This window comes from Sinocyclocheilus rhinocerous, unplaced genomic scaffold, assembly GCF_001515625.1.
Source record: "Sinocyclocheilus rhinocerous isolate Xijiao unplaced genomic scaffold, SAMN03320098_v1.1 scaffold19, whole genome shotgun sequence".
Classification (NCBI taxonomy): domain Eukaryota; kingdom Metazoa; phylum Chordata; class Actinopteri; order Cypriniformes; family Cyprinidae; genus Sinocyclocheilus; species Sinocyclocheilus rhinocerous.
Genome location: NW_015638975.1, coordinates 2938938 through 2964280, shown reverse-complemented (window position 1 = coordinate 2964280; position 25343 = coordinate 2938938). Strand labels below are relative to the sequence as shown.

At 38.1% G+C, this 25343-nt stretch overlaps 2 protein-coding genes across 5 annotated transcripts in view; one reads left to right on the top strand and one right to left on the bottom strand.

Moving 5' to 3' along the window:
* Nucleotides 1-12950: 12950 nt before the first annotated feature.
* On the top strand, nt 12951-24568 carry LOC107750552 (caprin-1-like). Of its 4 annotated transcripts, none has more exons than XM_016566003.1 (19): nt 12951-13103; nt 13809-13940; nt 14917-14979; nt 15085-15171; nt 15405-15643; nt 15735-15817; nt 16961-17107; nt 17195-17244; nt 18395-18478; nt 18570-18749; nt 18829-18919; nt 20117-20169; nt 20264-20374; nt 20461-20589; nt 21255-21408; nt 21509-21691; nt 21804-21910; nt 22023-22083; nt 23922-24566. In XM_016566003.1, exons 2-19 carry the CDS (start codon nt 13809-13811, stop codon nt 23984-23986), a joined length of 2019 nt encoding a protein of 672 aa, XP_016421489.1. In that variant the 5' UTR covers nt 12951-13103; the 3' UTR covers nt 23987-24566. The 4 variants fall into 4 exon arrangements, with proteins under 4 accessions (XP_016421489.1, XP_016421490.1, XP_016421487.1 ...); XM_016566001.1 differs by lacking the exon at nt 12951-13103 and adding an exon at nt 13129-13612; XM_016566004.1 differs by lacking the exons at nt 12951-13103; nt 20461-20589 and adding an exon at nt 13125-13612 and having other exon boundaries at nt 23922-24568.
* A 317-nt stretch (nt 24569-24885) lies between these two features.
* Nucleotides 24886-25343, bottom strand: part of LOC107750551 (nucleobindin-2-like) — a 6094-nt gene continuing 5636 nt past the window's right edge. Inside the window, exon 14 of the mRNA XM_016565999.1 lies at nt 24886-25337. The gene's annotated coding sequence lies outside the window, so the exon portion shown is untranslated. The remainder of the gene's footprint in view (nt 25338-25343) is intronic.

Genomic DNA, 25343 nt, shown 5'->3' with positions numbered 1-25343 from the left:
GCACTACAAGGAAATAAAGTGTCACTGAAGTTTACATGACACATGTTGTGAATCATGGCTGCAAGCAAAGACCTTTCATTAAATAGCAAATGGAAAATGGCTGATTTGAATCGTGCAGTCAGCATGCATGCAAGTCTACACTTGTGACAAACAGGGCCACCAGGGGAAGAGAGCTGACCAGATTGTTGAGGTGTTGGAAGACCCCTGAGAAGTGTTGAAGAGCAGATCTGCATTCATTGCAGCTGGCGAGCAGACGTCTAGTCAGAACTCCAGCTAGCGCCTTCATTCTCCCTCCCTCTCTGTCTCATTTGCCGTTCTGTCTCTCTTTCTGGTCCCTCCTGGGGAAAATAATATTTCTCTCTTTGATTTCAATCTTGGCACCAAATACAGCTCCTCTCTCCCATATGGGTAAACATCCTCACACAGAAAGAGAAAGGGCAAGTAAATAAAGAACCAAAAAGTGCAACATTAACAAAAAAGTTAGCTGACCATGAGCTTGTTTCCACCTGTGCATGGACAGATATGCATCCTGATGAATGTCCATGGTAATTATTAGTGGTCATGACCCCCACAGCTGGATGCAGTGACATCTGGACACAAACAGACTCATAGATCTCTGTAGAATAATGCACTGCCTCTGCAGATTTTGGATTGGCTATTGTTATGACACTGGTCGATAAAAGGTATGAATTATAAATTCATACACTACCTTTAAAAGTTCGGAGGCAGTACAATGTCTAATGCTCACCAAGGGTGCATTTATTACCATAAAAATAGTAATATTGTGAAATATTGTTATAATTCAAAAGAATTTATTTCTGTTTGAATACTGTATGTTTTGAATTGGAATTTCTTCCTGTGAAGCAAAGCTGAATCTTCAGCAGCCAGTTTTCTTCAGTTTTCAGTGTTACATTCAGAAATCATTATAATATAATGATTTAGTGTTTAAAAAAACATGTCTCATTATTATCACGGTCGAAAACAGTTGTGCTCTTTTTCTGTGGAAACCGAATGTATTTTTCAAGATTATTTGATGAATAGAAAATTAAAATAAATAATAAAATAAAAGAAATGATTTGAAGTAGAATTCTTTTATAACATTTTAAATGACTTTTGCTCAATTTAGTGGATCTTTGCTGAATAAAACAATTAATTTCTTTCAAAAAGAAAGATGTTTTGTGTTCAAATGCAACCTGTGCCATGCTCTTTTCCTCAATATTTTCTGTCATTGCTCACCTTTTACCATCAACAAAAGGACAAGAATATTATTATTATTCACTACAAAGGTTTTTTCCTATGAAATGCTCTTAAATCAGTATATAACTAAAATGAAAACTAGATAACCCATGAGAATACAGATGTGTAGTCAAAACCAGTCGAGCTACGCTGCCAGTGATGCACACAGATATAAGGACAGGCCCAGATGGATGGCAGGTCAATGGGGGTGAAATGGACAGACTGAGAGGAAAGATGGAAAAGGAGAGTGAGGCATGGCTGGACGCTGAGAGAACGGACGAAGAAGAGAGAGCAGAATCAGAGGGGCATCTGGTGAATTCCAGCGCTGGTCTGCAGTGCAGCGGGAGCAAGGCTTCAGCTGAAGTGTTTGACAACATTTCTGCTAGTCACCGTTAAGCAAAATCATCATCCCTTGACCCGTTTATTTTCTCATCTCTGCTGGTACCTCAGCTGGTGCTAGCAACACAGAGGTCACAGGTTTCATTTTCAAGGAACACACTAATATAATGTAGGCCATACCTTGAATGCAAAATAATTTCTTTGGGATAAAAGTGTTTATTAAATGCATAAATATAATGCAGTGGTTCCTCGACCTTTTTAACTCCAAGAACCCCTACTGTCCACAACAATATTCAAATAATTGCAAAACTAATTATAATTCAATTATTAATTTAAAATAACTAAACTGTAGAATTCCAGAAGTTTATGGGTGAATTAATTTAAGAAATCTTGATTTTTTTAGTTGTTTTAGCTTATTTTAAAGCTTGTTTAAAACTTGTAGGTCCCCTTGAGGGCCCCAGTTATGAAGCACTGATGGATGTACCGTATCTTGTATGCACCAGTGACAGTTCAATCATACAATATGTATGTTTTTACATTTATTTTCTTTCTATGATGATAGTCATTTTTACCCTGCTGTTCATGTTTACGTTCTCCTAGGTAAAGATGTCTTTTGAGAGATTAGCGCCATCTTCTGTTTAAGATTATTTTACCATTCTCTCTGACACCTAGGTGTGCAACTTGAGGTCTTGAGTATATACATGCAGTAAACAACAGCTCACCGATGGATGGATGCTGTAATGGGACTGGTACTACAAGAAGTCTGTCTTTGATATGATTAAGGGGATACCGGGTGAATGGAACGGGCATTGAATCCAGACGTTCTCTGTTTACATTCAGGTTGCTAAGATGAAAACAGCTCTCACATGGATGCATATTAGTCTGATGAACTCCAGTGATTATTGTATTCAAGCAAATCCATGTTCGACTTGTGCATTCGTTTTGTGTTCAGATTTGAGGCCAGTGTTTTCAAGGATACGCTGAAATACAGTATCATCACAGGTGGACACAATTGTAGGCAACACTGACGATCTTCCGTGTAATCAAAACAGAACAGGCTTATGATTTTATGAACAAACTTAGAATATTTGAACTCGCTACGATGTCTCTGACATTCTCTGTCTCTCGTCTCCCATGTGAAGCATGAAGAAAACATTTTTGGACACAGTGCTGATTGCCATAATAACTCTGCGTCTGAGATGCTGCTCCTGGCTCAGGCTCAGCTTCAGCCTGTTTGTAGCTCCATATGTCACTACTCTGCCTGGAGATTTGTGGGACATCATCAAGTCTTGCTTTCAAGACGCTTGCTAGGAGTGGCCTCTCGACTTTGCATTTCTCTTTGCTTTTTTCACCCCAGCTTTCACTTTACTTTTTTTCTGGGCTCATCAACTGTGCAGAGAGACCAGTAATCGAGCTCTTTCATGTGGTTGAGATCTTTTCACAATCCAAACGCTTACCATTTGTTTGTGTCTTTTGCTGCCATCTCTCCCACTCCTGACTACGACAGATTTAAATGCTCTCTGGGACCTCACACGCAAATGAAATAACATGGCGGCGACAGCAACCATGGATGCAATTATCCTCCTCTTCAGTCTTCCAGTCTGCATATCTCTCCCGTCGGCTAGTATTAGTGAAAATGAGATAACAGAGTGAAAGAAGGAGGGCTAATGAAGATTATCCTTGGTTGTTTTGTGTCTACGGACCACAGTGCCAATCTGTTATCACTGTGGTCCACCAATCACTGTTTGATCTCAAACTAATGTCTGTGAAAAATACAATATAAACAAATTAGTTTAAAAAAAAACTACAATTCAGCAAAATATTTAGGAAGCTGAATTGTTACTCCATTAGCCCAGACTTTAGTCTTACATGATCATTCAGAAATCATTCTAATATAGGCCTACTTATTTGGCGCTCAAGGAACATTTCTTCTTATTCTTATTATCAATGTTGAAAACAGTTGTGCTGCCTAATATTTTGTGGAAACTGTGATACGTTTTTTTTCAGGAGTCTTTGATGAATAGAAAATTCAAACGAACAGCATTTGTTTGAAATCGATTTTTGCATTGTCTTTACTGACACATTTGATCAATTTAATGAGTCCTTGCAATTTCTTAAAAAAAATTACTGACCCCATCATTTTGAATGGTAGTATATCAATAATTATTATAATGCAAAATGTTTACTCTACTAAATTATTTGTCTCTCTATCCACCATAAAAATCTGAACACCACTGTCTTAGAATGTTACCACCTGTAAAATATTAAAATGATGTGAAAATGCCATATAAAATATAGTTTTCAGATAACTTATAAGTTTTGGTTATATATAAGCTTTTGTTGTCTGGGACTAACTAATGTTAAAACCTATGTAATTCCTGATAGAGACAGTTTTCTTCACCACTCGCACTAACTTTTCCTAAATCACTAAAAATATATGCCTTGCTGCAATTTGCCAAAATTGCAATCGAGTTTGTCTACAAATTTTATGTGCATGATCGTACCATAAATAATGTGTTGATGTCAATAATGACAGTAAATCCCACACACAGCTTTTCATATCTCATGCAGTCTTCTTCAGAGATGAGACCGTAAGAAATGGTGAGCCAAAACCAGACCATATTGAAGAATAACAAAAACTTAAATTACTGAATCATGGAAGAGACACAGAGCTGTTCAAATCCCCTGACGGGATCATCTTTGAGCTTTGAGCTCTATAGAGAGTGATTTATATAGCATTATAGACATTACATTGGTAGGACAGTATAGTTCTCTCACAGTGTCAATTCATGATTCACCAAGGACAATATGATATCTAGAGACTAGTCAGTGGGGTTCATTTTTAATACAAGCACTCTTATGGAAAAGATGCAGAAACAGACTCTCTTGAAAAACCTTTGGAGAACATGTGGGACACAGAAAGAAGCTTCAATAAAACATCATTAATCTTGATGGTGCCAGACCCAGATATTTGGGCAAGAAGACACAAGTGCGGCCCGACGTAGCTGTGCGAATATTGGGGCTGATCAGGGATTTTGACCGATAAAGCAGAGATAATTATTCAGAGAACACAGACATCCACATAAAAGATTCATTTCAGGAGGCCATACATGAGAGACACATGCATGTGTGCAGCCTTGCATGTTTGTGGGTGGCTACATCACTCTTGGTTGTCATTTTTCTACAGGCTCAAAAAAAAGTCCCCTTTCCCGTCAGTGCAAATAAATTCCTTATTCTTCAGAAGAAAGGGTTCTCTTACCACTCCACTTTGCGGCGAGACTATAGCACACTAAATGGCGGGGCAACTTAAGCTTGTGGCCATCAGACATACCGAATCAGGAAAGAGAGTATCCCTGCAAATAAAGCAAGACATGATTTTCAAAAAGTTATCTAATATTTCAAGCCACTGAACTATATCATCTGTGAACAGATATCATAATAATACATGGTTTGTGTTATCCATAGACATTAAAATGATAATAATATATATTTAATATTAGTGTCTATGTGAAAGATATTGCCTTGGTGGAAAGTGTTTCACTATGACTTACACACCAAATTGGCTATTTGTCATAGAAGCTTGTAACCATCAATGAGAAATGTTCACAGAGCTTTTGCCTGAATCACTGCACAGCTTCAGTCTATGTCCGGCCTCTAGTGGAGGAAACCTAATAACACAGATCCTTTTGCAGCAAGGCCAAACTTTTTAGGTGAAATATTTTAATACATTTATTGTACCATTTTATACTTATAATTTGCATTTTTTTCCTATATAAATTATTATACAACTGACACAAATTATGATTCTACACACGTTGGCGTGAATTTTATTTTACATTCGTTTCCATACTTTAGTTTTGAAATGCTTCAACAGTGAAATGATAGGAAAAGAAAACGCTTTCAAAATTGTGAACGGGAATTTTTATTTTTAAAATCTCTCTCTCTCTCTCTCGCTCTCTCTCTCTCTTTCTCTCTCTCTTCTGGGGCGCGTTAGGCTACCAATGGAATTTGCGAATAAAGTTAGCTAACGAAGCTTTTGGGAAACGCACGCACCCCCGGGCCCCGATTGAATTCAAACTTGGCAACAATATGACACACACACACACACACACACACACTCAACATGTAAAAAACCCAATAAACACACACTCAACATGTAATAAAACCAAATAAATATCTGACAAAGTATACATATAGTATAGTATACATACATACACACACACACACACATCAGTTTGTATATATATATAGGCCTACTTTGTCAGCTATTTATTGGGTTTTAGACATTTTTAAATAGATACTCCGTCATATATATTGCATATTTACATATATATAATATTTTAACAAAAGTCAACTTATTTATAAATCTGTTTCTAAATTGTACCTGCTTTTGGAGATGAGTTCAGGCACAAACACATACACCTATAAGGGTCCTTCAGCGCTTCTGCATTGTTAAGACGAAACTCGCGAAGCAGCTGGAGTTGCTGGGGAGCGTCTGTTGTACTTACAGAAAATAACATCTAAAACACTGAAATCCAACTGTATCATACAAATATATCTTTCAAAACTTTGAAAGTAAAGGTAAGACGCTACCGTCATAAGAATGATCAGTGTTCTGCATCCATGAAAGCGATGACCAGCTGAAGCTAGCGGCTAACGCTCACAGTTCGCTAACTTAGAAAATCTAATAGCACGCGAGTGAAGTATGATTCTCTAACAGCGCTTTTGTGTTTATGTTTACGTCTGTGTGTTATGTGATGGCTGATTGCTCAGTTCTTCTGTTGTGTGTTAATACGTGCAGCTAATAGAGCTCAAGGGATGTGCTGCTGGCCAGCAGTCTGACCCTCCGGCCAAGAAGAAAGATTTGAGTCTGTTAGTTAGACTTAAAAGCCTTTTAAGATTACGCCGAATTACACTAAATGTGCTGCAAAAATGTCGTTCTCTTTCTGATCTATTGTGGATGAGTGGCAATTCGATTATATCAGAATTGATGGATTGGGAAAATTGAGGTTCATCCCAGACAGATGGGGGTTTCTGAGTCTTCATTTGGGATAACTGATAGACCTTTGTTTGCTCTCTGGACCGTAAAAGTAAGTTTAGATTTTGACTAGTTTTAGAAAAACTAAATCTTATTTTTTTTTTAACTTATTTTACTGTACTATAAAAGCACTAAAACTCTCATAATGTGCTGTTGGTCTGAAATATCAGCACAGCTGTCTTTACCTGAAGCTGAATCATAGCCATGCTGATGTCAATAGATTTGACTAATATGCAGGAAGTTATTACTGTTTTCCGGGTCATGACAGACAGGTTGTGTTCTGTTATCTGCTTCTCATCATTACAACATTTCTGCTAGTCACCGTTAAGCAAAATCATCATCCCTTGACCCGTTTATTTTCTCATCTCTGCTGGTACCTCAGCTGGTGCTAGCAACACAGAGGTCACAGGTTTCATTTTCAAGGAACACACTAATATAATGTAGGCCATACCTTGAATGCAAAATAATTTCTTTGGGATAAAAGTGTTTATTAAATGCATAAATATAATGCAGTGGTTCCTCGACCTTTTTAACTCCAAGAACCCCTACTGTCCACAACAATATTCAAATAATTGCAAAACTAATTATAATTCAATTATTAATTTAAAATAACTAAACTGTAGAATTCCAGAATTTTATGGGTGAATTAATGTAAGAAATCTTGATTTTTTTAGTTGTTTTAGCTGATTTTAAAGCTTGTTTAAAACTTGTAGGTCCTCTTGAGGGCCCCAGTTATGAAGCACTGATGGATGTACAGTATCTTGTATGCACCAGTGACAGTTCAATCATACAATATGTATGTTTTTACATTTATTTTCTTTCTATGATGATAGTCATTTTTACCCTGCTGTTCATGTTTACGTTCTCCTAGGTAAAGATGTATTTTGAGAGATTAGCGCCATCTTCTGTTTAAGATTATTTTACCATTCTCTCTGACACCTAGGTGTGCAACTTGAGGTCTTGAGTATATACATGCAGTAAACAACAGCTCACCGATGGATGGATGCTGTAATGGGACTGGTACTACAAGAAGTCTGTCTTTGATATGATTAAGGGGATACCGGGTGAATGGAACGGGCATTGAATCCAGACGTTCTCTGTTTACATTCAGGTTGCTAAGATGAAAACAGCTCTCACATGGCTGCATATTAGTCTGATGAACTCCAGTGATTATTGTATTCAAGCAAATCCATGTTCGACTTGTGCATTCGTTTTGTGTTCAGATTTGAGGCCAGTGTTTTCAAGGATACGCTGAAATACAGTATCATCACAGGTGGACACAATTGTAGGCAACACTGACGATCTTCCGTGTAATCAAAACAGAACAGGCTTATGATTTTATGAACAAACTTAGAATATTTGAACTCGCTACGATGTCTCTGACATTCTCTGTCTCTCGTCTCCCATGTGAAGCATGAAGAAAACATTTTTGGACACAGTGCTGATTGCCATAATAACTCTGCGTCTGAGATGCTGCTCCTGGCTCAGGCTCAGCTTCAGCCTGTTTGTAGCTCCATATGTCACTACTCTGCCTGGAGATTTGTGGGACATCATCAAGTCTTGCTTTCAAGACGCTTGCTAGGAGTGGCCTCTCGACTTTGCATTTCTCTTTGCTTTTTTCACCCCAGCTTTCACTTTACTTTTTTTCTGGGCTCATCAACTGTGCAGAGAGACCAGTAATCGAGCTCTTTCATGTGGTTGAGATCTTTTCACAATCCAAAATTTTTTTTTTAACTTATTTTACTGTACTATAAAAGCACTAAAACTCTCATAATGTGCTGTTGGTCTGAAATATCAGCACAGCTGTCTTTACCTGAAGCTGAATCATAGCCATGCTGATGTCAATAGATTTGACTAATATGCAGGAAGTTATTACTGTTTTCCGGGTCATGACAGACAGGTTGTGTTCTGTTATCTGCTTCTCATCATTACAACATTTCTGCTAGTCACCGTTAAGCAAAATCATCATCCCTTGACCCGTTTATTTTCTCATCTCTGCTGGTACCTCAGCTGGTGCTAGCAACACAGAGGTCACAGGTTTCATTTTCAAGGAACACACTAATATAATGTAGGCCATACCTTGAATGCAAAATAATTTCTTTGGGATAAAAGTGTTTATTAAATGCATAAATATAATGCAGTGGTTCCTCGACCTTTTTAACTCCAAGAACCCCTACTGTCCACAACAATATTCAAATAATTGCAAAACTAATTATAATTCAATTATTAATTTAAAATAACTAAACTGTAGAATTCCAGAATTTTATGGGTGAATTAATGTAAGAAATCTTGATTTTTTTAGTTGTTTTAGCTGATTTTAAAGCTTGTTTAAAACTTGTAGGTCCTCTTGAGGGCCCCAGTTATGAAGCACTGATGGATGTACAGTATCTTGTATGCACCAGTGACAGTTCAATCATACAATATGTATGTTTTTACATTTATTTTCTTTCTATGATGATAGTCATTTTTACCCTGCTGTTCATGTTTACGTTCTCCTAGGTAAAGATGTATTTTGAGAGATTAGCGCCATCTTCTGTTTAAGATTATTTTACCATTCTCTCTGACACCTAGGTGTGCAACTTGAGGTCTTGAGTATATACATGCAGTAAACAACAGCTCACCGATGGATGGATGCTGTAATGGGACTGGTACTACAAGAAGTCTGTCTTTGATATGATTAAGGGGATACTGGGTGAATGGAACGGGCATTGAATCCAGACGTTCTCTGTTTACATTCAGGTTGCTAAGATGAAAACAGCTCTCACATGGCTGCATATTAGTCTGATGAACTCCAGTGATTATTGTATTCAAGCAAATCCATGTTCGACTTGTGCATTCGTTTTGTGTTCAGATTTGAGGCCAGTGTTTTCAAGGATACGCTGAAATACAGTATCATCACAGGTGGACACAATTGTAGGCAACACTGACGATCTTCAGTGTAATCAAAACAGAGAACAGGCTTATGATTTTATGAACAAACTTAGAATATTTGAACTCGCTACGATGTCTCTGACATTCTCTGTCTCTCGTCTCCCATGTGAAGCATGAAGAAAACATTTTTGGACACAGTGCTGATTGCCATAATAACTCTCTGCGTCTGAGATGCTGCTCCTGGCTCAGGCTCAGCTTCAGCCTGTTTGTAGCTCCATATGTCACTACTCTGCCTGGAGATTTGTGGGACATCATCAAGTCTTGCTTTCAAGACGCTTGCTAGGAGTGGCCTCTCGACTTTGCATTTCTCTTTGCTTTTTTCACCCCAGCTTTCACTTTACTTTTTTTCTGGGCTCATCAACTGTGCAGAGAGACCAGTAATCGAGCTCTTTCATGTGGTTGAGATCTTTTCACAATCCAAACGCTTACCATTTGTTTGTGTCTTTTGCTGCCATCTCTCCCACTCCTGACTACGACAGATTTAAATGCTCTCTGGGACCTCACACGCAAATGAAATAACATGGCGGCGACGGCATCCATGGATGCAATTATCCTCCTCTTCAGTCTTCCAGTCTGCATATCTCTCCCGTCAGCTAGTATTAGTGAAAATGAAATAACAGAGTGAAAGAAGGAGGGCTAATGAAGATTATCCTTGGTTGTTTTGTGTCTACGGACCACAGTGCCAATCTGTTATCACTGTGGTCCACCAATCACTGTTTGATCTCAAACTAATGTCTGTGAAAAATACAATATAAACAAATTAGTTTAAAAAAAAACTACAATTCAGCAAAATATTTAGGAAGCTGAATTGTTACTCCATTAGCCCAGACTTTAGTCTTACATGATCATTCAGAAATCATTCTAATATAGGCCTACTTATTTGGCGCTCAAGGAACATTTCTTCTTATTCTTATTATCAATGTTGAAAACAGTTGTGCTGCCTAATATTTTGTGGAAACTGTGATACGTTTTTTTTCAGGAGTCTTTGATGAATAGAAAATTCAAACGAACAGCATTTGTTTGAAATCGATTTTTGCATTGTCTTTACTGACACATTTGATCAATTTAATGAGTCCTTGCAATTTCTTAAAAAAAATTACTGACCCCATCATTTTGAATGGTAGTATATCAATAATTATTATAATGCAAAATGTTTACTCTACTAAATTATTTGTCTCTCTATCCACCATAAAAATCTGAACACCACTGTCTTAGAATGTTACCACCTGTAAAATATTAAAATGATGTGAAAATGCCATATAAAATATAGTTTTCAGATAACTTATAAGTTTTGGTTATATATAAGCTTTTGTTGTCTGGGACTAACTAATGTTAAAACCTATGTAATTCCTGATAGAGACAGTTTTCTTCACCACTCGCACTAACTTTTCCTAAATCACTAAAAATATATGCCTTGCTGCAATTTGCCAAAATTGCAATCGAGTTTGTCTACAAATTTTATGTGCATGATCGTACCATAAATAATGTGTTGATGTCAATAATGACAGTAAATCCCACACACAGCTTTTCATATCTCATGCAGTCTTCTTCAGAGATGAGACCGTAAGAAATGGTGAGCCAAAACCAGACCATATTGAAGAATAACAAAAACTTAAATTACTGAATCATGGAAGAGACACAGAGCTGTTCAAATCCCCTGACGGGATCATCTTTGAGCTTTGAGCTCTATAGAGAGTGATTTATATAGCATTATAGACATTACATTGGTAGGACAGTATAGTTCTCTCACAGTGTCAATTCATGATTCACCAAGGACAATATGATATCTAGAGACTAGTCAGTGGGGTTCATTTTTAATACAAGCACTCTTATGGAAAAGATGCAGAAACAGACTCTCTTGAAAAACCTTTGGAGAACATGTGGGACACAGAAAGAAGCTTCAATAAAACATCATTAATCTTGATGGTGCCAGACCCAGATATTTGGGCAAGAAGACACAAGTGCGGCCCGACGTAGCTGTGCGAATATTGGGGCTGATCAGGGATTTTGACCGATAAAGCAGAGATAATTATTCAGAGAACACAGACATCCACATAAAAGATTCATTTCAGGAGGCCATACATGAGAGACACATGCATGTGTGCAGCCTTGCATGTTTGTGGGTGGCTACATCACTCTTGGTTGTCATTTTTCTACAGGCTCAAAAAAAAGTCCCCTTTCCCGTCAGTGCAAATAAATTCCTTATTCTTCAGAAGAAAGGGTTCTCTTACCACTCCACTTTGCGGCGAGACTATAGCACACTAAATGGCGGGGCAACTTAAGCTTGTGGCCATCAGACATACCGAATCAGGAAAGAGAGTATCCCTGCAAATAAAGCAAGACATGATTTTCAAAAAGTTATCTAATATTTCAAGCCACTGAACTATATCATCTGTGAACAGATATCATAATAATACATGGTTTGTGTTATCCATAGACATTAAAATGATAATAATATATATTTAATATTAGTGTCTATGTGAAAGATATTGCCTTGGTGGAAAGTGTTTCACTATGACTTACACACCAAATTGGCTATTTGTCATAGAAGCTTGTAACCATCAATGAGAAATGTTCACAGAGCTTTTGCCTGAATCACTGCACAGCTTCAGTCTATGTCCGGCCTCTAGTGGAGGAAACCTAATAACACAGATCCTTTTGCAGCAAGGCCAAACTTTTTAGGTGAAATATTTTAATACATTTATTGTACCATTTTATACTTATAATTTGCATTTTTTTCCTATATAAATTATTATACAACTGACACAAATTATGATTCTACACACGTTGGCGTGAATTTTATTTTACATTCGTTTCCATACTTTAGTTTTGAAATGCTTCAACAGTGAAATGATAGGAAAAGAAAACGCTTTCAAAATTGTGAACGGGAATTTTTATTTTTAAAATCTCTCTCTCTCTCTCTCGCTCTCTCTCTCTCTTTCTCTCTCTCTTCTGGGGCGCGTTAGGCTACCAATGGAATTTGCGAATAAAGTTAGCTAACGAAGCTTTTGGGAAACGCACGCACCCCCGGGCCCCGATTGAATTCAAACTTGGCAACAATATGACACACACACACACACACACACACACTCAACATGTAAAAAACCCAATAAACACACACTCAACATGTAATAAAACCAAATAAATATCTGACAAAGTATACATATAGTATAGTATACATACATACACATACACACACACACACACATCAGTTTGTATATATATATAGGCCTACTTTGTCAGCTATTTATTGGGTTTTAGACATTTTTAAATAGATACTCCGTCATATATATTGCATATTTACATATATATAATATTTTAACAAAAGTCAACTTATTTATAAATCTGTTTCTAAATTGTACCTGCTTTTGGAGATGAGTTCAGGCACAAACACATACACCTATAAGGGTCCTTCAGCGCTTCTGCATTGTTAAGACGAAACTCGCGAAGCAGCTGGAGTTGCTGGGGAGCGTCTGTTGTACTTACAGAAAATAACATCTAAAACACTGAAATCCAACTGTATCATACAAATATATCTTTCAAAACTTTGAAAGTAAAGGTAAGACGCTACCGTCATAAGAATGATCAGTGTTCTGCATCCATGAAAGCGATGACCAGCTGAAGCTAGCGGCTAACGCTCACAGTTCGCTAACTTAGAAAATCTAATAGCACGCGAGTGAAGTATGATTCTCTAACAGCGCTTTTGTGTTTATGTTTACGTCTGTGTGTTATGTGATGGCTGATTGCTCAGTTCTTCTGTTGTGTGTTAATACGTGCAGCTAATAGAGCTCAAGGGATGTGCTGCTGGCCAGCAGTCTGACCCTCCGGCCAAGAAGAAAGATTTGAGTCTGTTAGTTAGACTTAAAAGCCTTTTAAGATTACGCCGAATTACACTAAATGTGCTGCAAAAATGTCGTTCTCTTTCTGATCTATTGTGGATGAGTGGCAATTCGATTATATCAGAATTGATGGATTGGGAAAATTGAGGTTCATCCCAGACAGATGGGGGTTTCTGAGTCTTCATTTGGGATAACTGATAGACCTTTGTTTGCTCTCTGGACCGTAAAAGTAAGTTTAGATTTTGACTAGTTTTAGAAAAACTAAATCTTATTGTTTTTGACCTATGTATATAGTATATCATTGAAAATATCTTCGATTAAATGTGATTGATTGTCATGCATTATGTAGGTAATTATTATTTTTGTAATTGTTTTTGTCATCTGAGCAAAATGATAACAAATATTCTTTGGCTTTATCTTTACAGATGCCATCAGTGACCACTGGCGACAATGCTGTTCACTCCTCCAGTCCGGATTTGGCTGCTGCACCATCTGAAGCCCTCAAGCAAGTACTTGGTGTAATTGACAAGAAGGTCCGCAACATGGAAAAGAAAAAGGTATGTCATTGTTAATGTGAAATCAAGCTTGACCGTATTTACTTAATACACCAGTCCTGAGAATATTGTGCACAGTTTATCAATACATGTAATTCTGAAGAAAAGTTTTGTTTTTATATTTCACCAAAGCTTCGCTAAAAATCTTGCCAGTACTTGATCCAGTAATGTAATGCAGATTAGCATAAAATCAATGAATATTTTGGTGATAACAGCAAATAAGGATTGATTTAATGGACATTGAGTGTCATTTGTGTCTGTTGAAACGCCTTTATAAAAGTGGTTATTGTAGGTCAGTTGATCACCACAATCAACTAAAGTAACTGGCTCCATTTATAGCATGAAATGACCACTTTGTATGACCAAATCAGTTAACGATGGATAAGATCAAGTCCCATCTCATCCATTTTTTTCTCAACATTAAATATAAATTTCACTTGGATATCTATCATCTTCGGGTTTTTTTTCTTAATACTTTTTAGATGGTGTCACGTTATACATGTCAGTAATGCAGTTCAAATTAGAACATGGATTTATTTATTTTTGTTTTGTACTTTAAGACGTTAGAACGAGCCGTTTTAGGTAGGTGTGGTTAACTCTTAACTTTTATAAAGAATATCTCTTTGGATTTGAGACTTTAGTCTTTGCAACTTTACAGATCTTCTTTATGCACCAAGAGCTTGTAACACTCCAAAGAGAAAGGAAAAATTTAAATCGCATCATATGACCCCTTTAAAGCATTGGGTTTATGTTATTTTATTTTAGTGAAGTTTAATGAATGCTTCTAAAAAATAGTACATTACTGGTGTGTCTTAGTTTACTATGAGTCTCAACCAGAAATATAGTGTGAAAATGGACCGCTCAGTGGTATAAATTGTGTCAGCTTGACATGATGCTTGCATCTGATGAATTTTGTGGAATTTACATTTTAATCTGCATTCTACTCCTCACCATTAACATGAGAAAACTCTCTGTTAAGAGCAAGCTGGATGACTACCAGACAAGGAAGAACAAAGGAGAACGTCTCAACCAGGATCAGCTGGTATGTGCAGTATACTCTATTCAATTCTAGTCCTTTGTGCTCAAATATATCAGCTCTGTTCCTTTATGTATTAAATATATATGCTTCTTTGTTTCATATGTGTAGGAGGCTTTATCTAAAGCTCCGGAGGTGGTTCACAACTTGGACTTTGCCCGTGAGTTGCAGAAGAGCTTCCTGGCTTTAAATGTGGAGGTATGTGTGTGTTTGTGATTGAAGTTTACCTGACATTACCCTGTTTTGTACTTGGCGCCCAGCCTCAGTTTCATCTCAGCATCTACATTCAGTTTTACTCCTATCTAGCCTAAAACCGATAATGCAATGCAATATTTCTGTCCTCACAAAGCGATAATGCTGTGGGACAGCACCTTGCCTCGGTTTGTTTTGCCGAGTTTATATTAAAAATGTTTTGATTTGTTTTCTTGTAGATCCAGAAAACAGTGAAAAAGGCGGGACGACGGGAGCAGCTGAAGAGGGAGGAAGTGGAGCGCAAGCGACTGAAAGCAGTGCTGGAGGTGCAATACCTGCTGGAGCAGTTGGGGGAGGAAAGCGTGAGGCAGGACCTGACTCAGTCCAGTGGGGATGCCCCCGTACTCACAGAGTCAGAGCTAACAGGCCTGGACGAGTTCTATAAGCTAATTGGGCCTGAGCGGGACTCTAGTGTAAGGTGAGGATGGTTCATTTATCCTGTACAGTTAATTTGAGTTTGGAGATTTAGCATGTTTTAATATCTTTATCAAAATGCCTTTTGATTCCAGGTTGGCTGAGCAGTTTGAGGAAGCATCCATGCATTTGTGGGAGCTTTTGGAAGGAAGGGATAAAGCTGTGGCTGGAACCACATGTAAGCAATGTTTTTTCCCCCCGACTTTACAGGCTATTTAGCCTTACAATTGGACCCAAAATATTTACTTTTTAAACTGTAATGGTTTATATATACATATAGGAATGAATAAATACAAATAAATAGTCTTTTTTTATGTGGATAATTTTTTTAAGAGTGCCATTTATTTATTAAAGAATACCATTATTATTATTAAACAAAGCTCTATTGTAAAGGTTATTTTTTTTTTTTTTTAACTGTCACTTGAGTCATGTATAACTTTAAACCGCATAAACACATTTCATTACACCAAATAAACAAAATAATTTTCTTTTTAGCAGCATCATATGACCCCTTTAACATTGTCAATTAAGGGATGTACATTTTAGGCTTGTGGGACTTGCATGACATTAAAGGTCTCTGCTTTATTTTGAACATAATCCAAAAATGTTTCAAAATTCTGTGAGGGATTCGGTTGTGAACTTGGCCTCTTGAACTATTCATAGCTTGAGTGAATCTTATTCTTGGTAACGCAAGAGTGAGTTTGAGGTTGTTTCATGAAAGTTAAAAAGAACCAGTTTGTAAGATTCTTTTGTTTGTTCGAGTCACTGCTTTTCGTCATTGTTATCAGATTTATTTTTTTAAATTGCATTTACAATTGTCAGAATGGTTTTGAGCAATGCCAACTGTATAATCAAACCAATATTTGCTCTTCAGTGAGTCTGAATACCAATGGGGCCATCCCTCGTTTGGCCTCTCTATGAATGGTGGCACTTGCCATGGCTTTTGCAAGCTGTGCTCTGTCTCAGCCCCATGAGGGTCAGCAATGCTTCGTGCTGACTTGTGACCCACGTCAGCAGCTGGGCAGGCAGCCAGTGGTCTGCACAAAGCCTCTCTGCTGGAGGTTTTAATGATAGACAGTGCCTGCCTGCGTAGTCCTACAGAGAGGGTGGGAATCATGATAGTATCAAATTTTGCGGACTCGGCCTATGAGACCTTGTTTGCTGATATTGTTGTAGTTTTTGTGGGCTAAATTGAAGTTACCTGCAGGGAAGAAAAATGCCTTTTGAGTCCAAATGATGTAGTTTACATCTGCCAGCAGACTAACTGGGCCTTGCTAAACTTTGACTTCTTATGTTAACCTGTTTTTTGTGTCTTGAACAGACAAAGCCCTTAAGGAAAGCTTGGACAAGATGCTGCTAAGTGGGTACTTTGATCGTGCTCAAACACATCAGAATGGAGTGTGTGAAGAGGAGACGGGGGCCGCAGCAGCGGAGTCTTCAGAGAGCGAGGAACGCCCCGCTGAGCCAGGTAAAAACAAAGCCATCAAATTTCAGAGCAAAGAAATGCTTCCTCGCACAGCTGCCAGCTCACATCGCTGTTCTTGTCTTTTCACAGAGGGAACCGCTCAAGAATACACAGAAACTATTGAGGTTGAAGCAACAGAGGTGTGAATTGATATTACCACACTTTAGGGCTTTTCACACTTGAAATAGTTAATCCTGGGTCGTTCTAAACCCCAGGTGAACGGAATCCTGGGTTATCTTCATAGACTGTAAAAAAAAAAGATGGACGACGCGTCTCCTATTCCTTCCACTATAGAAAAGTGCAGACAAAGCATCTCGGTATGGCCGCTGCCATCTTGAGTAAATGATGTCATTTGGAGTCAGAGTCCTGAGTAGTGTGAGGTGGAGCCGCGGTATCAAACTCCCACAGACCCAATCAACCTTACCGACACGCCCCGTTTTTATAGCATCAAATTACTAGCTAAAATCAAACTTATTACAAAAACGAACAATTTAACATATATCAGCGTGATAACAACTACCTTAAATGACCAAAACCATCTTTTGGAAAATTGTATTGGAAGCATAATTTATTTTTTTATTTTGACTGAAGTCTCATTCCTTTACATGGAGAGGGTGGGGTTTATGACCTGTACTGCAGCCAGCCACCAGAGGGCGATCAAAGAGCCTGCAGCTTCACTTTTCAGGACGTGTGAGGAACACCTGGTTATCTTGCTTCATTTTTTTACACTGCATTTTTTTATTGCCATAAGTTTGTACGATTCATCAATTTTATTTTGACAGTGCATGGGACTTTCATTTTGACAGAGCTGAGAATGCTAGTGTCTGCTGCTAAGCATCTAGCTGAAACATTCTAACACAAGTTTGGCAAAAGCTATGCTAACCCTGCTCGTGAGCTGGGTTTCATAACCATAGGTAAAAAGCAGTGCTAACCCGCTTCTGAATTACAAGTGTGAAACATTCCTCTACCTGGGGTTTAAAAATGGAGTTTAGACTGATGTTAAGCGCAGTGTGAAAAGCCCTGTTTTATGTGCATGCTTCAAAAAAAATATTGTGTAATATAACTTGTTTTTGTTTGCTGGTTTTTATTGTATTTGTATACTTGTATTTTTTAAATAGTTTTTGCCATGAAAATAGCCTAAGATACTGACATGGCATTAAATAAATATATACTACTACTATGTGCATGCTTTATGTAAATCCTGGTTTTTTGGAAGGCAAGAAAACATTCTCCAAACTACACAACTGCAGTCATATGTTCTTAATGACCCGCACGTCTTTTTCCTTATAGTTTGTAAACAGACAGTTCATTCCAGAAACCACCTACAGCAGCAGTGACAAAGAACAAGGAGCAGAGTCGAACACAAGTTCTCCGGTATAGTAGACCTGATTTGTCAAAGAAAGCACCAGAATTGTTCGCAACCTTTGACCAAATGGTGTTTACACTGTGATCATTGTTTTTTTAGGCAGTTAGTGCCCTCCAGCAACCACAGCAGCCACCTGCAGCCATGAGCCCGGCTCTGGTCAGCTCAGAACCACACACACTGAACGCCGTCCTCCCTCCCCCTGCAACAGATCCCGTGGTCCGAAAGCAGGCAGTCCAAGATCTCATGGCTCAAATGCAGGGTACCTTCAACTTCATGCAGGTAAACTGCAGAATTTATAATTCATAACACTTCCAAGGGTTGCAGTGGTCTTTTCTAACTCGTCTGTAATGTAACGCAGGACTCCATGCTAGAGTTTGAGGGGCCGCCTCTAGATCCTGCTATTGTGTCGGCGCAGCCCATGAAACCTGCGCAGATGGTCTGTCCACCAGGTTGGTATACAGATTTTAGTAGTTTGCTCTAAAAGCAAAACACAATTTGAGTTGAATTACTGAAATAAATGAACTTTTCCACGACATTATAATTTATTGAGATGCACCTGTATACTCGCCCTCATGGTGTCTCACATGGGAGGGGTTGTTTTTGTTTTGTTTTTTCAATCAAATATGGCACCTTTAGAACCATCGTGTCAGGTTGGGCATCAATCACTTCATCAGATTCTGTTGCTTTTTGGGTTTTATGACCAAATGTCCAATGAATATCAATGAAAAATCAGTCTCATTTGAGAACTATGGTGAAGGGTCGAAGATTCCTTACAACAGTGGTATTTCAGTATCATTAAATTACTATTAAAGCATTTATGGTAACACTTTATTTTAAGGTGTCCTTGTTACACATATTAAATGTACTTACTATTATAACACTTAATTAAGAAAGGAAAACTTGAAATCGCATCATATGACCCCTTTAATATTCGGAATTAGCCTTAGTTTTTATATAGCTTAGGTTGTTGATATTTTTGGGCTTTTGGTACTTTTTTTAAAGCAATTTTAGTACTTCATCTTGTTTCAGTTAGGCTGGCTGCACAATAGATTTTTTTAAAGATTTTAAGGCCAATTTTAAGGTTGATTTGCTCCCCCGAATGATCAGGGGGTGTGGCCCGATTCAAGGCTTGTCGCAAACGAATTCTGTCCAAAAAATCCTCTATTGTGGTGTCATTACGATTATTAAACTGCTCCCAATCGAGTCATAGCGTCCCCAAACTCAAATCATAAATATCAAACATGTTAGCTGTTTGCTAACATGTTTAACATGCTAACATGCTAAGCCACAAAAGCAGAGTACTACTATGAAAGAACATGGCCCATGGCTAAAAATCGTTGAAACTGTCTTCATGTCTGTGGTATCCCATGGTTTTAAAATCGGTTAAGATTTGAAAATCGTCTGGTGTGTGGCCAGCCTTAGTTGCAACATTTCCAATAATTGAAGTTAGGTTTTTAATCTGATTTAATTTCTGCTTTTTCAATTACTAAAAACATTTTTTAATTGTTTTAAAGAATGTTAGCCTTTAGGAATGTTAGAATTTAGGATTAACTATTCTATTTTTTTTTTTCTGCATGTGTACTGCTTCATTTCCTGGCAGTAATATCCTAAAATGTTACGCTTTTTTTTTTTTTTTGCTCACACAGAATCCCGACTACCCCAACACAATGCTCTTTCTGTGCAGCCTGAACCCACGCAAGTAAGTTCAATTAGCAGAAACATGCTTTCACGTGGTTTCTGTCTGAAATGGCATGTCTGAAATGGCTTTCCTAAAACTCTGTTTGGCCTTCCAGGTACCGATGGTCTCGGCTCCAAAGGAGGCCTACTCCTCCACACCCCCTCTCTATCAGCCCCCTCATAACTCTGAACCCCGACCACAGACAGACTCCACTGACCCCCTGCAGGTAACGGCGCACACCGCAGTGGTTTCGCAGATGCTGTGTGTACTCTATGGCTTAGATATGTGAGTGATGTAGGATATACACCCTAGGTCTCCATGCCCCTGTCGTCTGAGCAGACCCCCACCCCTTCCTCTCAGCCCCAGGTGTTTCAGCCTGTCTCCAAACCCCTTCACAGTGGCATCAACGTTAACGCAGCTCCATTCCAGTCCATGCAAGCGGTAGGCCTCTACCTGTCTACCCCACCCTCTCCAAACTCACCCCCTCAGAGTTTGTCTCTCCATTCTGCATTCTGTTTTGTTTTTCATGCTGTGTAAGGGGCAGTTCACAAAGAACACACTTTTGCATTACATTACGCTGTTTTTCCATTGGTTTTCTATGTAAACAAGTGTTACACTGACACGTTTGATTGTTCTGCTCATGTCTTGCAGCTTTTGCAATGTCTCACACATGTTGCGGTGTTCTAAAACATTTTAGACCTTAGGCTTATTTTTCTTCCACTGCCCCACGTTTTTACATGCAAGAACGCATTCTGTGTGAATGGCCCTTGACAGTCTTGTTTTGTTTAAAAGGATGTGAACATTTTGAGTTTATCGTGTTCAAGCCTGTTGTATATCATTTGTGGATGAGCCGTTACCGTCAGTCAGTGAACAGTGAAAGGATGTTTAATAAAGCGTCAACTAGTGCACCAAAACAATCTTTATTATTTTTATCTTAGTGTAAATTTTATTTGTCTATCCTTTATCTCCTTTTAAATGTTTATTTATTTACCTAATTTTTAAAAACCTGTTTGTGCCATGAAAACAGGCTGATATGGCATAATACGACTTCCTACAAACCACATGCAAGTTTTGGATATGCTTACATGTTTTCTCTCCTCCATTAGGTATTCAATATGAACGCTCCAGTTCCTCCAACCAATGAGATGGACTCTCAGAAGATTTCCAGCCAGTATCAGAGTAGCTACGGTCAAGGCTTCAGTGCACAAGGCACCCTTCCAGCTGAGCAGCAGGAAATACCTCAAGAAGCCCTCCAGTCAGGTAAGAGAATTGCTGCTACATTCGTGCCATTTTATAGTTTTAAAAGTGTAAACTACTATAACTAATTGGTTCATAAAAATGTATTTTTGTTTCTTTGTAGTTGGCCCTTTCCATTCTCAAGACCAAGGTATTCCATCTGCATCTCAGCAGCCCTCGGGGCAGGGCACAGGGTTTGGGCGGCCGGGTCCGTCCTTTTACAGCAACAGAGCAATGCCACGAGCTGGACCCAGAAATCCCAGAGGGGCTTTGAACGGCTTCCGTGGACCATCAAATGGATTTAGAGGTGAGACAAGACAGGCTAGTCTGAAATCTAATGTAAAATCTGAAAAAATCCAGTGTAAAATATCACAAACTTTGTTTTTTTCTTTTTCTTTTTTCTTTTTTTTAATGTTTAGGTGGATACGATGGTTATCGCGCTCCATTCCCCAACACTCCAAACTCCGGATACGGTCAAACTCAGTTCAGCACTCCGCGAGATTATTCCAACAACACCTACCAACGGGTAACTTCAAGAAAACAAATACCATGCAGATTTGTGGAGACTTGAGAAGTCATATACAGTATGCGGTACCATAATAGAGTATGTTTTAAAGTCCTGTGTGTTTTCTTTTCAGGATGGATATCAGCAAAGCTTCAAGCGAGGAGCTACCCAGGGACCTCGAGGTTGCTCTCGAGGTAATGCTCAAGCGATGCTATCCTAAAATCTGTGGGAAGACTTGTTTCTTTTTGGCCACTTTGAACATTCAGTTATTGAGAATGTTTCCCCCAGCCCATATTTTTACTCCTATCAGTGGTTTTGTTTTGTTTTTGTTTTTTTGGCTTCTTGATTCAAGTAAGCCCGCTTTGATAGTTTTAATATAGTAATGTGTTTTACAGAGACACAATGGAGAGCTGAAACTGTCAGTGTTGTGATTTTTCAGCCAGGTCGTGTTTAAAACAGATATTCCTGTAAACTTGAAAGATTTTCATTAATTTATTTTTTTTATAAAATAAAATGCAAAAAGATAACGGCCACTGTCGGTTTCAAACCATAGGAGTGTTTTTGATATTTTGTTGGCCTGTCCCCCTCCTTCCCATACTTGGTTCTTGCCTGTGTATAGGGTACTGAAGGCATTAATTGTTTTTTTGTTCACCCCATTTCATTTGAAGAGTTTTTTTTTTCAGCTGTCCTGCCCTTTGTATGCTCATGTCACTCCTTGAGAGAATGTTTCAATAAAGATGTGTTGCATTACCTGCTTGTCTGCCGCTGCTTTCTTTTTGCTCTCCATGCTCGAAAATCCTCTCACCTGTCCTGTGACCCTTTGTCTACTAAAGTGTTGAAGGTTGACTTTGTTTCCTGTAGTCTTCCCAAGGGGAGGCAGGTGATTAGTCCGCTTATCGGTCCGTTTTTTCTGCAACTCTGCTGTTTGCTTTTCTGCCTCTTGCGTCATGTACTATATCCTGCTTTCCAACAAGATTAAGAGTTTCTTTTAATTAGGTGCGAAGCATTAATGCAACAAAATGGCCCTAAGGTTTCCTCCATGATCTACGATGCTGTTTAAAATCAATCCATAGCCAATGCACTGCTTTTCCTGCTTCTGTCAAGCCAAAAAATAGTTAACAAAAAATGTTCTATGTCGTTCCAAACCTGTATTTATTACCAGATTGACACTGCTTTTTTTATATATACAATTGAAGTCAATTTTGACCATGACAAAAAGACAAAGTTTACTTTAAAAGCTAAATATAAAAGTTGTATAAACTGTTGTTTATTTTTTGGTCACTTTTGATTCTTACTGGTTTCATACACTTTCATTGTATAAAAACGAGGTGCAAGAACATCTGGCAAAATATTTCCTTTTGTTGTGATTAGAAGAAAAAATATGGGTTTGGAATGATGGGGTGATTGTGGCAAATTGCCATGGCAAAAATTATATGGCAAAAAATACAGATATATTTTGGGGCAAAATATGCTGCTAAATAATCTTGTGTGACCTGGACATTAGAAGCTATTTGTTGGATTGTACATAATTTGAGGAAAGCTATAAGAGGGCTTTACCAAAAAATAAACCGAATACTCTCTCATGTGACTATTTCAGAGAATCCTGTTGAGAATACGTATGTTGCTACTGACATTTGCTCTAATTGCTGGTTAAGATGGTTTAAGTTAATTACATTTGCAGTGCTTTTTATCTCCATAATGTCATTTCGCTTTCACTTGTTTTTTTCAAAGTCTAGTTAAGAACAGCCAGACTGTTGCATGTTGCGCTACAGTCCAGCTGTGAGAGTATTTAAATGCTATAATGATATATGGAGCTGTTCCGATGAATCTGTTGTTGTAGTTTTGGGATTGATGGTTTGCATTTAACACTTGTGGTATAAGATACATAATGTACGCATTTCATGGGTGTTTTATGAAAACAATACCATCTGAAAAGCGTGGAAAGAGCTCATTGTAATTGGCCCTAAAACATAATTGAATGCGACTAGAATATTCAACTCCACATTGATTTTCTGATGTATTTGGGTTTCAGGACGAGGGGGATCATATCGGTCCAGCAGAGGAATGGGTCCCATGGCTGCCCAACAGACCAGCTAAACCCAGTCCTTTAGCCATTATCAGCCCTGTTCCACCCTTTTATCTCCTCCACCCGTTTGGACTCTTAAACACGAGCCGTGCCACTCCAGACCATGTAGTTAGATGACCGCACGATTAGCAAGTATGGACAAAACCAATGGTTTTGGGAAAAATACAGTACCAATGAGACTATAGCACTCCCAGTACTGTAATTGCTCAGAGCTCTCAAAGCTTTCTCTCAATCATATGCTATTGCACAGCCTTTACACATTTGAGACAGAACACGTGCCTTTGATTATGGGTGTCTGGATTTTAATTGAGCTTGGTGGAATGACGACTTAGTAGCTGGGAACAGCCGCTAGATTATGAATGTGAAGTACACCGTATACCAAAGGCACTTAGTTTTTGGCCAAACGAACTGTTAAGTGAATGTGAAAAATTTACTTGTATGTACTGTATTGTAACGTGATTTTTCTCTTCTTTTGGCTCAGCCAAATGGTTTACAGGAAATGCATTGTACTGTTTGTGGCTGAATGACTGCTTCATTGTATTTCTTCCAATCAATGTTGATTAGAATTAATGCTAACTAATAAATGATTTTTGAAGGACAAGACACTTTAAAAGTTATTCACACACATTAGGTATGACATAAGCGCAGACAGACAGGATCTTCTTTGAAGCCATAATACACTTTGTGCATTTAATATGTTACAAAATCAAGACTTTGTAAAAGAGCATAATAGGACCCCTTTAAAGCACACGTGTGCATTAAAAAAAAATTTTTCAATGGTTTTTGACAGGTTAAGTATAGCATAACAGGAAACTTGTGAAGCTAGTGTTGGGTTCAGTACAAGTTACGCTCAGGAGACTTGTACTGTAGAAGTAATTGCATGTGATGTTTTTTGTTCATAAAAGAAAACTTTTTTCAAATTGTTTATTTTTTATTGACCTTACTCTCAAAGTTCCCACTGTAAGCAACATTTAAACTCCAGAGTAGCCCTAATCAATTAAAAACTTCCAGTACAATTCAACAATATTCTGATACCACACAACTAGGTTTAAAGTAGCTCTTCATGGCCATTAAAATTTCAGAAAAATAAATGTGCAAAACAAAAGCGTACACACATCCAATCCACTGTGCTGGAAAATAAAATATCCACAACATATGAAAAAGATATTTTCAATAACAAAAAGAAATCAAACACTTATATCAAACCGCAAAGTCTGCATTAAATGTATTATGCTTACAAAACCAGCCAATTCCGTACTAGTTAAAACCGCAGCACACAACCGCAGGTAATCATTGACTGGGCAGGAGGTACTGTTTGTTGAAGTCTCTGGTGCTAGGTCAGTTTTCCACACAATCACGCAGGAAAAA